The 13,466-nt window shown below is 41.8% G+C and overlaps 1 protein-coding gene across 1 annotated transcript in view; it reads right to left on the bottom strand.

Annotated features, from left to right (window-relative positions):
- bphl (biphenyl hydrolase like) overlaps positions 1–12,777 on the bottom strand; it is a 34,584-nt gene extending 21,807 nt beyond the window's left edge. The window contains exons 1-3 of the mRNA XM_084337900.1: positions 12,560–12,777; positions 12,040–12,143; positions 10,687–10,853 (exon numbers count right to left, since the gene is read on the bottom strand). Of these exons, the coding sequence (XP_084194026.1) occupies positions 10,687–10,853; positions 12,040–12,143; positions 12,560–12,639 (351 nt within the window). The 5' untranslated portion in view covers positions 12,640–12,777. The remainder of the gene's footprint in view (positions 1–10,686; positions 10,854–12,039; positions 12,144–12,559) is intronic.
- Positions 12,778–13,466: the final 689 nt, after the last annotated feature.

The following is a 13,466-nucleotide window of genomic DNA, read 5'->3' as shown; positions in this document are numbered from 1 at the left end:
GCTCTGCAAGACGAGGTCGCTTCACGTCTCTCCCCCGTGGACCGGAGAGAGCCGGCCCACAAAGAGTCCACCTGCTTTCATCTGTGGTCCAAGGATCGCCGGCGCATTGAACGGCACTACAGTGGGTTCACCTGGGATACCCTTGGCCGGACGAGGCAGCCGGATTCTACCCCCCCCCCCTCCTACTCCTGTCGGCTTACAAGCGACCGGATTAACCCCCTCTAGTGTATCTAGTATAATCATTAAAGTATCATTGCTGTTATTCCTTAACTATTCCAGGTCGTATATTTACCACCTGCGCCTTCAGAGATTGGACATTCTCTATTGATATACCGACGAATACTCCTTGCCATAAAAGTGCATACTATTTCAATTCATAAATGTAATTAAGTGATTAAGTGCTTATTCTACACACCATCGCTGTGTAGAAATAAAGACCTGTTTCTAATTCGTACATTTGTGTTGGATCCGTTTCATCTACGTGAGAGTGTTCATGATAATATATTTATGCCGTGTACTGGGTGGCCGAATATTAAGTACAAAGGTAGTGGTAGTAAGTATCATATCTAGTAATACAGTCAGGGAATTGTACCCCTCAGTTACAGTAAATATTTGCCATATTTACAGTATGGTACTGTACTGCATTATTTTACAAGTGGGAAGCACTGTTATTGTACACTACAGTAATATGGGTTACTGTAAAGCAGTATATCTCATGTTTGCTGTACATTACTGTAATTTTACTCTGCACCACATAGGATTGCAAGACAACCTCGCAGAGGTGGAAGAGGGCCCCTTTTTACTCCGCAACAAGAGGAAGCCATTTGTGCAATGGTGATTGCAAACAATGCCATAAGGTTGACAGAGATACAAAGCGCTGTTATAGAGGATGACAATATCTTTGGGAATATTGAATCCGTTTCAATCGCTACAATTGACAGAGTGCTCAGTGGAAATTAAATGCGCATGAAACAATTGTAGTACAATTGACAAATGAGTAGCCATTTGACTGGAACAGAGTGAAGGAGATCCGCCACCAGTATGCACAAGTAAAACATTTATGTGTTCTATGCATACTCTAATGTTCAGTGCTGTAAACTGGTTACTTTGTGTAGTGCCATGCAGTACACTTACATGACAGTTCATACTGTACAATATGTTGTCCAAAATGCATTATGTTACACAGGAAAAGTTTATAGTTTTTATCTCTCTCTCTTCTGGGATAAAGCGTGTACCAGGGAACCACTGCACACATTATACGTTGATGAGGCGGGTTTCAATCTGGCAAAAGGTAGACCGCGTGGAAGAAATCCCATTAGACAGAGAGCAACCATTGATGTCCCAGACCAACAAGGAGGGAATATTACAATGTGTACAGTGTGTACAGTAATGTGTAACTGTAGATTTCAAATGGCTGTGCAAATAGCGTATAGTGCTGTCTTGAGCATTTTCAGGTAGTGTCACCAATATCTGATTTTTTTTATTTTTATTTTTTATTATTGCAAAACAAAAATTATTAAAAGTCAGTACTCAACACATAATGCATAATGAAACTAACAGACAAGGTGGCTAAAATGACATGCAAGTACAGAAACAGAAAACAAAAAAAAAGTCTATAATAATATTTTAACGTATATAGTGTATATGTATATCCAACGAAATTACCAATTATACAAATGCCTTATACAGGATATACCCCTAATACCTATTTTCTAAAACCCTACACACATATGCTCCAGCTCGAACCCCCCCCTCCCGGACCCCTCCTTGGATAGTACCTCCATTATCCCTCACTCTAACCAGACACTACCATTATAAGCTAGCTTTTATTCTCTCCACCACTTCTAACCACATTGACATTTTGGATTCGTTGAGACCCAGAATTCTTGCTGTAGATATTTCTTGATAAATCACATCGAGATATGTAAGAGACCAAACCTTCCTGCAAATTTTTTCCGGTTGAAACCAGCGTGATGCGATCAGTTTTTTAGCTACTGTGATACCCGATAAAACCAATCTCTTTAGCTGTGGATTTACTGCAAACTCAAAAACATCATTCAATAGTAATACAGAGGGGTGTACTGGTATATTCCAAGATACGAGTTTTGATAATTGATGGGTCACATCTTTCCAGAATGCCTTAACTGGTGGGCAGTCCCAATACATGTGCATAAATGTCCCTTCGTCTCCATTTGTACATTGGGAGCATTTTGAGTCTTGTTTAAGGCCCATTCTGTTCAGTCTTACAGGAGTCAAGTATGTCCTGTGAATATAGTTAAGATTGATTTGTTGATGGTCCGGGTTCCTTGATGTAAGACGGACATTTGCCCATGCTTCTTGCCAATCAAAGTCACTTTCCAGGTCTGGTATATCCCTCCTCCAGACAGAGTCTAGTTGGAGGGTTTCATACGAGGACGTTAGTAATTGATAATAAAAACCTGATACAAAACCTCTCAATGTATCTCTTTCATAGAAGAATTTGTGGTATCTGTGGTGTTCAACTGGTATGTCTAATGGAACACCGTGAGACCTCAAACATAGGCGTAATTGTATGTAAAAAAGCCATGTGGACTCGGTGAGGTTAAATTTTGTGCATATTTCTCCATAACTACAAAAACCCTGGTTATTAAAAATATCCCCTAATGAGTGTATGCCTTGCTCTTACCATATAGGGAATCTTATAGGACGTGTTTCCATTAAGAGTGCATTGTTATTGAATATGGGAGTATGATTATGCCATTTTTGAGGGTTAGGATATTTTTTTTGTGTTTCACGCCATATCCGGATTGCATGGGTAATTATGGGGCCAAATTTCCGCTCACAGTGCTTGATTGGTAGTTTAGTGTGTGCTATGTCCTTCAGTCTATGTGGGGCTACTATGTTTTCTTCCAATTTTCTCCAGGATGCCAATGCCTGGGGATCAAACCATATTGTCAATGGTCTTAATGTGTATGCCTTAAAATATTGGAAAAAATCTGGAACTGCCAAGCCACCATCTGCTTTATTTCTCTGTGCGGTGGATCTTTTTATGCGAGGTGGTTTGTTATTCCAAATAAATTTGTATGTGGAGGAGTGTAATCTTTTCCAGTAACCCTCTGGAGGGGGTAACGGTAGCATTGAACTGATGAAGTTGATTCTTGGTAGTACATCCATCTTAACTATTGTGAAGGGCCAGATTAAACCGAATATATATATTTATTTATATATATATATTTAATTGTATTTGTATATTCTCTAATATTCCCTGATATCCCTTGTATATTCCTTGTACAATATGCATTGAATATCCATTCTAGCCTACTGAACATCCCATAATAGTCTCCATTCTACTATTGGTCGAGACCTTGGTGCCAGGCTGCCATACCCCTCAGACCCAGTTCAAACGTACCGCTCGACATGTACGAACAAGTCCTAGTTCCGCGTAGGAATTTGGCTACCGCACCACTAATGGGACTATTTGTTCATAGTGCGTATATATACTGCGCTACTAAAGTAGGACTTTCTTTTCAGTCCAGTTTCTTACCCTCCAATAGAGTCACAGACGTAAAGCCTCCCCGCGATGCCACGTGTGGGAGTAAGGCCAAGTTCGGCCTACCATCGGTATTGAGACATCGTGTATATTAATATTTGAATAGTCATATTTGGCACTATATCGTCGAGTTGGACGTAGTCTATTAAGCTAATAATAGTCTGTTAATATATAGTGCTTCGTGCGGTGAGAATACTACCGTAGTCAGTACCCCATCGTTTCGGGCAGAGAACTGGCTGCTTACCCAGGGTGGTTGACCCTATGTGAAGCTGCACCCGAGGAGCCCCAGAGCCGACGAGCGAGTGGACCTGTATACCGGATTATTCTACCGACGACAGCCCGCCTTCCCAGGCACGGATTATGCTTTGGATACTTTGATTATTCTATGGATAAAGACCCCCGACACTACCGTGTGTTGGAACCCCCCCCCTGGAGGGGATGCAAGGTGAGGAGACGCTCTGCAAGACGAGGTCTCTCCACATCTCTCCCCCATGGACCGGAGAGAGCCGGCCCACAAAGAGTCCACCTGCTTTCATCTGTGGTCCAAGGATCGCCGGCGCATTGAACGGCACTACAGTGGGTTCACCTGGGATACCCTTGGCCGGACGAGGCAGCTGGATTCTACCCCCCCCCCCTCCTACTCCTGTCGGCTTACAAGCGACCGGATTAACCCCCTCTAGTGTATCCAGCCTATAATCATTAAAGTATCATTGCTGTTATTCCTTAACTATTCCAGGTCGTATATTTACCACCTGCGCCTTCAGAGATTGGACATTATCTATTGATATACCGACGAATACTCCTTGCCATAAAAGTGCATACTATTTCAATTCATAAATGTAATTAAGTGATTAAGTGCTTATTCTACACACCATCGCTGTGTAGGAAATAAAGACCTGTTTCTAATTCGTACATTTGTGTTGGATCCGTTTCATCTACGTGAGAGTGTTCATGATAATATATTTATGCCGTGTACTGGGTGGCCGAATATTAAGTACAAAGGTAGTGGTAGTAAGTATCATATCTAGTAATACAGTCAGGGAATTGTACCCCTCAGTTACAGATACCCTTGCCTGTACTGAGTTTTTAAGTTTTGCCCACCTGTCCATGTCGTCTTTGATTTTGTTCTGTATTTTTGTGTAATTGTGCTTCACCGTTTGTCTTATGGTGGGAAATATTTCCACACCCAAGCATCTAAAATGTTTTACCATGGGTATCTCACCTGGGAGGGTTGTGTCTTTTTTTGCATGGGTGTTAAGTGGAAGGAAAGCCGACTTCGGCCAATTTATTTTAAATCCCGATAAATCACCAAAGTTCTCTATCAACTTGAGTAGATGAGGCAATGTGGTGTTGGGGCTTTGCATGCACAATATTACGTCGTCCGCATATAAACTAATTTTATGTTGTGTGCCCTTGATTACGATTGGTTCTATGTATTGGGATTGTCTTATATATTGTGCTAAAGGCTCTAATGATAGATCGAATAGTCCGGGACTAAGAGGGCAACCCTGTCTGGCTGAGCGTGATACCGGAAAGATTTTGGAGATGAATGTACCTGTTGTAATCATGGCCGATGGGTCTTTGTATAATACTTTAATCATATCAATGAATGCTTTTCCTAACCCCATACTTTTTAATACTGCCCATAGAAACGACCATTCCAGCCTGTCAAATGCTTTCATAACATCCAGGGACAGCATCGCCTTAGGTATGGTGTCTTCTTTGTCTGCATCTAGTACGTGCAGTATTCGTCTTATGTTATCATTGATCAGGCGACCTCTTATGAAGCCAGTTTGGTCCGGATGAACTAAAGACGTCATATGCTTTTGTAATCTGATGGCTAATACCTTAGACGAGTATAGTTTGACATCGGTTCCGAGGAGGCTTAAGGGTCTGTAACTACCGCACTCGGTGGGGTCTGTCTTTTTTGAGAAGGACTAAAATGAGTGCAATATTGTAGTGTTTATGGAAGCTCCCCTCCTTGACTGAGTATAAGATCATATTTAGTAATAAGGGTCCAAATATGTCCCAACATGAAAGGTACATTTCTGATGGGATACCGTCTCTTCCAGGAGCCTTACCATTTTTCATTTCGGATATGGCCTTCTTGAGTTCCTCTAGTGTGATCGGTGCTTCTAACTGTTTAGCGTCGTCCTCCGAAAGTTTAGGGAGAATAATTTGATTAAGATATGTGTCCAATTTGTTTTGATCAAAGGTCGTTTCTGATTTATATAAGTCGGAGTAGAATTCTTTGAATGTATCGTTTATTATTTTGGGGTCTGTTACAAGTACTTGTTGTTTTCTAATGGCAGTTATATCTGCAAATTTTGCATTAATTCTTAATCGCATGGCTAATAGGTGACTAGGTTTAGAACCTTGGGAGTACTGCTGTTGTCTTGTGCTGCGTATTTGCATTTCCGATTTGTCTGTATATGGCATTGATCTCTGTTTTTAGTACGTTAACTTGATTTTCTAGTCTAGTTGAGTTGTTGTATTTTAAAGAATTAAATAACGTTGAGTAAAGCGTTTCCAGTTCAGACAGTTTTGTGCATTGATTCTTGCGCAATATGGAGGAAAATCTATCCGTGAAATCCTTGATCATACCCTTTACCGACATCCATATTATTCTGGGGTCTTGCACCGCGTTTGCATTCTCCCGTAGGAATACTGTGAGAGCTTCTTTGAGTTGTGTAATGAATTCCTTGTTGTTAAGCAGCATCGTATTAAAACGCCATCTTGGGGCCCGAGAAGATAGTATACCAAATGTTGCTTTTAGGAGTAAATAACAGTGATCTGAAAGCGCATTGGGTATCATTTCCACTTCATATTTATCAAATAGTCTCGGGGATGCAAAGACATAATCAATTCTGGATAATGTGTTATGTCTCGCCGATCGACAGGAGTACTTTCGGGTCGTGGGATTAAGAGAACGCCATAAATCATTTACCCCTGTAGTCTTTGACCAATCTTTTAATGCTTTAGATGAATTTTTTTGTTCGCTGGAAAAGGCGAGGTAAGATTTGTCCATCCTTGGATTCCAAATGGCATTAAAATCCGCACCTATTATAAATGAGTACTCGGGATGGTTTAACATTTCATCGGTTAGTGAAGTGAAGAAACCCTCTTCGTACAAATTTGGGGCATATACCGCTGCCAACGCTATTTTCCTGTTATTGTGTACAATCCTAGCTATAGTTATACGCCCCTCAGCATCCGACCATACCCCCTTTAATTCGATATTTAATTTACGTCTGACGACTATGGCTACACCTCGAGTTCTCGTACCAAAAGAAGAGTGACTAATATTATGGTATGTGTTATCCGCTAACGTATCTATGTCTTCCTCTAAAATTTGCGTTTCGCTTAGTAGAGCCACGTCCACATGTTCTTTTTTCATCAGTGTGAGCACACTTTTGCGTTTGTGTTGTTTGTTTATCCCACCAGTGTTCCATATCATTATATTCAAACTAGCCATAATCTATGCATGTTTTTGTGTAGTTTTTGGTAATGCTTCTGGAGTGCGGAGCTACAATAGATGTACATCCAATTGAGGTTCAGTTGAGAGCCGAGCTTAAAAACATATATATATACAAATAAAAATCCCCTATTTTCCCCTCACCCAGAGAGTCGTACAGGCCTGTGTTCCAAAAACACATCCTCCGCGTATGACTCTCTCCCTTAGGCCACCGGATTGCCCAAACTGAGCTTTGTAATCCTAATCTTCCTATGCTAATTGCCATAGGATCTAACATTTTCATTCTAATACAATAGAATGTCGCTTTTGGTCTTGCGCCTTTCCTTACTGTAATGAAATATTATGAAAAATGAAAAAAAAAAAAAAAAACTTTCATCGATATATTCATTTGAACCCTCTACTAACTTATGTAGGAAACATCAGGAAAAAGGAAAAGATTGTAGAGAAACATTAACACCTTAATATGAAGAACAATGGAAAAGAACAATGTAAGATAAAAGAGAGAGAAAAAAAATAAATAAAAAAAAGGATAAAATAAGGAGTGAGAGATAGAATAATACTCAACGTGGAGAAGCCACTAGAACAGAATTGAGTAATTAGATAAAATAGAAAAACAGAGCCTTTTAGAGCTACAATGTGCCAATCTCTTCATCAGTGGAGTGATTACTTAAATTGTTAGAATAACCTTGTTGTGCTCATACGTTTAGGTGTGGTTGATTTTTTTTAAAGTTTTATTAAGGCCTGATTAAACTTCAGTCAATTGATCATATGCTATGTTTATACACACCGGATGTTAATGTTAGAGTTGCAAGCCTTCGTTGTTATGGTGCATTATATTCTAGAAGGTTGTAGAATACACTAGTACTAACAGACTGTTGTTGTGTTCCAGAATGATCTAAGTGACCCAGAGCAGTCGAGCGATAAGCCCAGAATCTTCCAGATTGTTCTTATTGTCAATGATATGTTCTTGTCTCCACGGAGACCAGAGGTCTGAAAATATAATGCATTACGAATCGTATTATACACAATACGCATTGGTGTAGACGGCCTGCATATCATCTGTTACTTTTGATGAACACAAATAAAGTCATTCTAATACTGATATACACAGAGAAAGAGAGAGATGAGACGGCTTATCTGTTTTCAGACAGTGTTTCGTTCTGCCTTGGGGGTTCTGCTCCATGACGATTCCAGTATTCCTCAGCTTCTTTAGGTGTGTGTAATCCAATCCTACGGCTGTCCCTGCCCACGATCGATAACAGCGCCGGGTATGTTAGCCTTGGTCTGAGGCCAGACATGAACAATTTCTGCATCACCTCCTTGTAGGGTAGACGTCGAACGATGGCCTCTTTGCTTAGATCCTCATAGATAAATATTGAGTGTTCACCATGTTTCAGCTTCCCCCGTTGGATGCGAGCAATTTTGATGATGTCATCTCTTATTGCCGTCTTCCGCAGAGTAACAATGATGACTCTTGGCCCGTTGCTTCTTTGCTCCCGAGAACCGATTCTGTAAGCTTGGTCCACTTTCGGCACTGTGTTTAGAAAGTTGTTACCCAAAATCACTGATAGCACTGTTGGAAAGTTGTCGTCTGCGCAATTGACTGCTTCATCAAGTCCTACAATGCGGATGTTATTTCGCCTGTGGTAGCGTTGGGTTTCGAGTAGCCTCTCCATCGCTTCATCTTTTTTTTTGATCCACTTTTTCTCCCATTTTTCTATATTTTCTCCCATCCCAATTTCGTATCATCCAATTCAACCCTCCCCTGTCACGAACGCTGTTTCTTGCCTCCCACAAGCCGGCTGCAATGTGGACTAAGTCATACATAGCACAAGTCCCCTCCGGTACTTGAGGTAACAGCAGTCGCATCTTTTCACCTGCGCAGCTCGATCTCTCAGTGTCGAGGAGTAACGCGTGGGAGGCTCACGCTGCCCCCGACACTTCCTGATTCTACTGCGCAGGCGCACCAACCGACTTGTAGGAGTCGCTTGTTCACAACGTTCGATCCCCACCCTTCAGTTTTCCCTCCCCGTAATACGGCCAATGTGTATTACTGCGGACGACCAGCTAAACTGAAAACAATGTGGAGAGCTGGATTCGAACACGCGAATCCTAGCGTCTCCACACTGGTGGCGAGTGCCTTGCCCACTACACCACCTAGCCGCCCTACCATCGCTTCATCTTTAACATCTTGTATTTTCCTCCGGCATGCCTCTTCCACCCTTTCTATCTCTTTTGTCACCTCTGTCATGCCAATGCTGATGGTGTTCTCGTTCACTTTGACTGCCCGTGTAATATCTGTCACCGTATTCTCCACTGTCGTGATTCGCTCGGACTGTACAGCGACCGCTCTCATAACCTCTTCGAGTTTAGCATCGACGTGTGCTTTGAATTCATCTTTGAGTTCCTCGATGTGTAATTTGAAAGCGACCATCTCTTCTTTCATCAGGATAGTCAGTGAGTTGAAGTCGGGTGGTGTAATTGTACTGCTTGTGTCAGTTGGTGGTATGGGTGCAGTGACGGTACCGATGGATTTGTGTGCTATTATCTTCTCAAAATCAACTGCTTTATCTCTCACGGAGCTTGTTCCTGTCGCTCCTGTTATGTTGACAACTATTGTCTCCATGTCGGGGCCAATAGTTGATGGTCCCGGTGTAATCTCCTCTATATTCCCCACGTCGGGGCTTGTCGCCAACGGTTCTGTAGCAGCGTCGCCTTGAACGTTCTTTTTTGAACGTGTTTCAATCTGCGCCGCTGGAGTTGCCGTTTCTTGTTTCTTTCCCATCTTTTCCCTATCCTTAACCATGTTGTCTTTTGATATAGTTAGTAGAAGGTCTTATCAATACATACGATGTGGTCTAATCTCTTTTGGTATTGTCCAAATAAGGTTTTTAAACGAAATTAACGTTAACGGGAGCGGAGCTATTACCAAATGCGTGCGCTACATATTGCAGCTAAACCGGAAGTCCACAATATCTGACTTTTTTGCATTGGAAAACACTTACAGAGTGATCTGTCATAATGAAAACATGACAAAGCCATTTGACTATCTTGTTCATAAACAATGGTGTCAGGACTTTTCATTTTGATGACAGTGACACTTTCATTGACATGGATACTTGCTTTTGAGGAATGAACTATCCATTTTGAGCAAGTGACACGCTTCTCTGCAGGTTACCAACTAGGTTTTGCAGTTTGTACTAATTGTTTTGAGAAATGCACTAACAGTTATGATAACTTTAATTCTGATCAGAGAAATGCACCAAAGCAATTGAGAAAAACTGTAACTTGTCTCCGATTGTAAACTGAGGATACTTTTGCTGTGGCCACAGAAACAGAAATAAACTATGTTCTATTTTTATATACAATTTGACTCATGTGAAGTTCTACAGTTCTTGACCCATTTAAAATATTCCACAACAGATCTTTAAGACCGAACTACACCTCCATTGGTCTGTGTCAACTGGTCAATAGACTGAACTACACTTCCATTGGTCCGTGTCAACTGGTCAATAGACTGAACTACACTTCCATTGGTCCGTGTCAACTGGTCAACAGACTGAACTACACCTCCAGTGGTCAACAGACTGAACTACACCTCCAGTGGTCAACAGACTGAACTACACCTCCAGTGGTCAACAGACTGAACTACACCTCCAGTGGTCAACAGACTGAACTACACCTTCATTAGATCCACAGCATCCTCGGCGTCCCTCTCAAAGAACTCCTCTGGGAAGTCTCGCTCAGGGGGGCGGGAGCGGCCATAGCCTCGCGGGTCCCAGCCAATCACGGTGAAGCGTTCCTTGTTCAGAGACTTCAGCTGAGGGCCAAAATCAGTCTGAGCGCTTCCTGTCGGTCAGGATTTTAGAGAGTCTGAAATTACTCTCCCGTCACACCGAGTTAGAAGACATTGTTGTGTGAATAATGTAAAACAAACTAGGTTCATTGTGGAATGAAATTATATAATTCATGTCGGGAATCACTCACGTCATTAACTATTTATTGTAATAGCAGAATAAATGGCAAACCCTGCTGCAAGGTTAAAGGTTAAGAGGTTGCAGAGGTTAAAGCATAATGGGATACTGAAACAACAGCAGGGAGACCTGCACACTAATCCCCCATAGAGGATGTACTGGTAACTTACAGAGTACAACAGTAACACTAGTTGCATTACAGTACATAGTAGAACCAAAGCAGAGGGAGGGAGGGAGGGGGGGAGAGAGAGAGAGAGAGAGAGAGAGATTGATTGAATGATTGAAAACTTTATTAACAGATTGCAGAATGGGTACAGACTACAGTACAGTACAGCTCAATACATACAATTGTTAAGGGGATGCAGACCAGAGAAAGACTTTCGTCTTGTTTACATCAGGGTCCCCCATTTTCAATTAATCGTAACATATATGACATATATGACATACAGATAGACAGTACTGCTACATCTATACATTTATGACATACCAGATTTGCAAATACAGTACTGTTTGTGATACGAAAAGAGTCCAGAAAAAAAGTATATACATTTGACGTAGAAACTGTACATTGGAGGAGGTTGGGTAGGTGACAGAGTAGGAAGGGGGACAGAGAGAGTGTAAGAAGGGGGTGTGAGAGAGAGAGAGATAGAAAGAGAGTAGGAAGTGTGAGAAAGAGAGAGGGGACAAGGAGACAAAGATTGATTGATTGATTGATTGATTGATTGATTGATTGATTGATTGATTGATTGATTGATTGATTGATTGATTGATTGATTGAAAATGTTATTAACAGATTGCAGAATGGGTACAATACAGTACGGCTCAATACATACAATTGTTAAGGGGATGCAGACCAGAGAAAGACTTTCGTCTTGTTTACATCATGCAGGTCCCCCAATTCATCGTATTTAAAACGATGAATTAAGGGAGAGAGAAACAGATAGAGAGAGGGAGAGAAACAGACAGACAGCAAAAAAGAGCATGAGAGGGAGGGAGACAGAGACATAGCATGGAGGTCTTCACAGAGGTAGAATCAGGAGGAATTCGGTGTCTGACATTACCCAGAGCTCCAGGGAGCAGGAGGAGAGCATGGCTCCCTCTGCCCGTCTGCTCATAGAACAGATCCACTCCATTCACATGCTGCCGACCGGACCTCGCAGAGGAGCTGATGGGGAGACAAGTTGATTGAGAAATAGATAGAATATCACTATTTCTTTATTTTCTTCATAGCTCTTCATACATTTGATATAGTATGTCCGTTTTATTGTTGGTTTTGTCCCAGTCTTCCTTTTCCATTTTATTTATTTATTTTAAAGCCGTCACTCACAAAACAACGTCACTAAACAACAAGTTGGGACTTGGGAGCAGCTGGGACAGACACAGACACCAGAGCGCCATCTCGTGTACGTAGATGGAACTACTGGGCTACAGGAAAAATAAAACAATAACGTGTGCACACTGCACAGTCACACACAAGACAAACATTTTCGCCAAACGCGCCATCTTAAATTCTATGACCAAATTATCTCCTAGTTGCAATATTTAACCAATTCCCTTTATAACTATAACGTGGATATTTACCAGTATTGCTGGATTCCTTCCATGGTTTGCCTGATCACAGTTCTGTGTGCGCAAATACGTCCTCCCTGTAATAACGCCATTTCTCAAAGGTTCAGACACTTGACGTGAAGGACCCTCGCCAGGATTCCTCTTAGCAGGTTTGAATAAAACAGGATTGGAAATCATTCACTCGCTCCGTGGAGGAATCTTTGCTTGAGTGTCAAAGTTTACACTCGCATCTGGCAGTTTCGACGGTGTGCCTTTGTGGACAAAATTCATGGGGAAAGACAAGTACTGTCGCCTATACAGCATAATTTATATTTTAAATATTTTATTTTAATATACATTATATTTCCATGAAAGATGTACAACACCAGGGTACAAAGATTGCCTTAGTACCCGACAGTCATACAATAATGTACGGTGTGACACCACAAAGACACACGCGCACACACGCACACGCACACGCACACACACACACACACACACACACACACACACACACACACACACACACACACACACACACACACCACACACACACACACACACACACACACACACACACACACACACACACACACACACACACACACTCACTCAGACTACCCAGACAAAAAAATTATCCTAAGGAGGCAGGATGGCCTAGAAGAAGCCAGCAGCCAATAACTGAAAGGTTGCTGGTTCGATCCCCGCTACTGACAGGAGGAGGGTTTGGTGACTGAAGGGTTGCCCTTCATCTACCTTGAGCAAGGCACTGAACCCCAAAACTGTCCAGGGGCACTGCACTGTGCGCGACCCTGCGCTCTGACCTCTGATGAAATGTGTGGTAGACTGTGTGTATGTGTAACTAGGAGGGATATGCAAAAAGACTAAATTGAATTGCCTTGTGTACATTGACAATAAAGTAATCTTCTAAATGGGCCGG

The sequence above is a fragment of the Notolepis coatsorum genome, assembly GCF_963971535.1.
Source record: "Notolepis coatsorum genome assembly, chromosome: 2".
Classification (NCBI taxonomy): domain Eukaryota; kingdom Metazoa; phylum Chordata; class Actinopteri; order Aulopiformes; family Paralepididae; genus Notolepis; species Notolepis coatsorum.
Note: the sequence above shows the minus strand (reverse complement) of the source record. Positions and strands in the feature narration are given on the sequence as shown.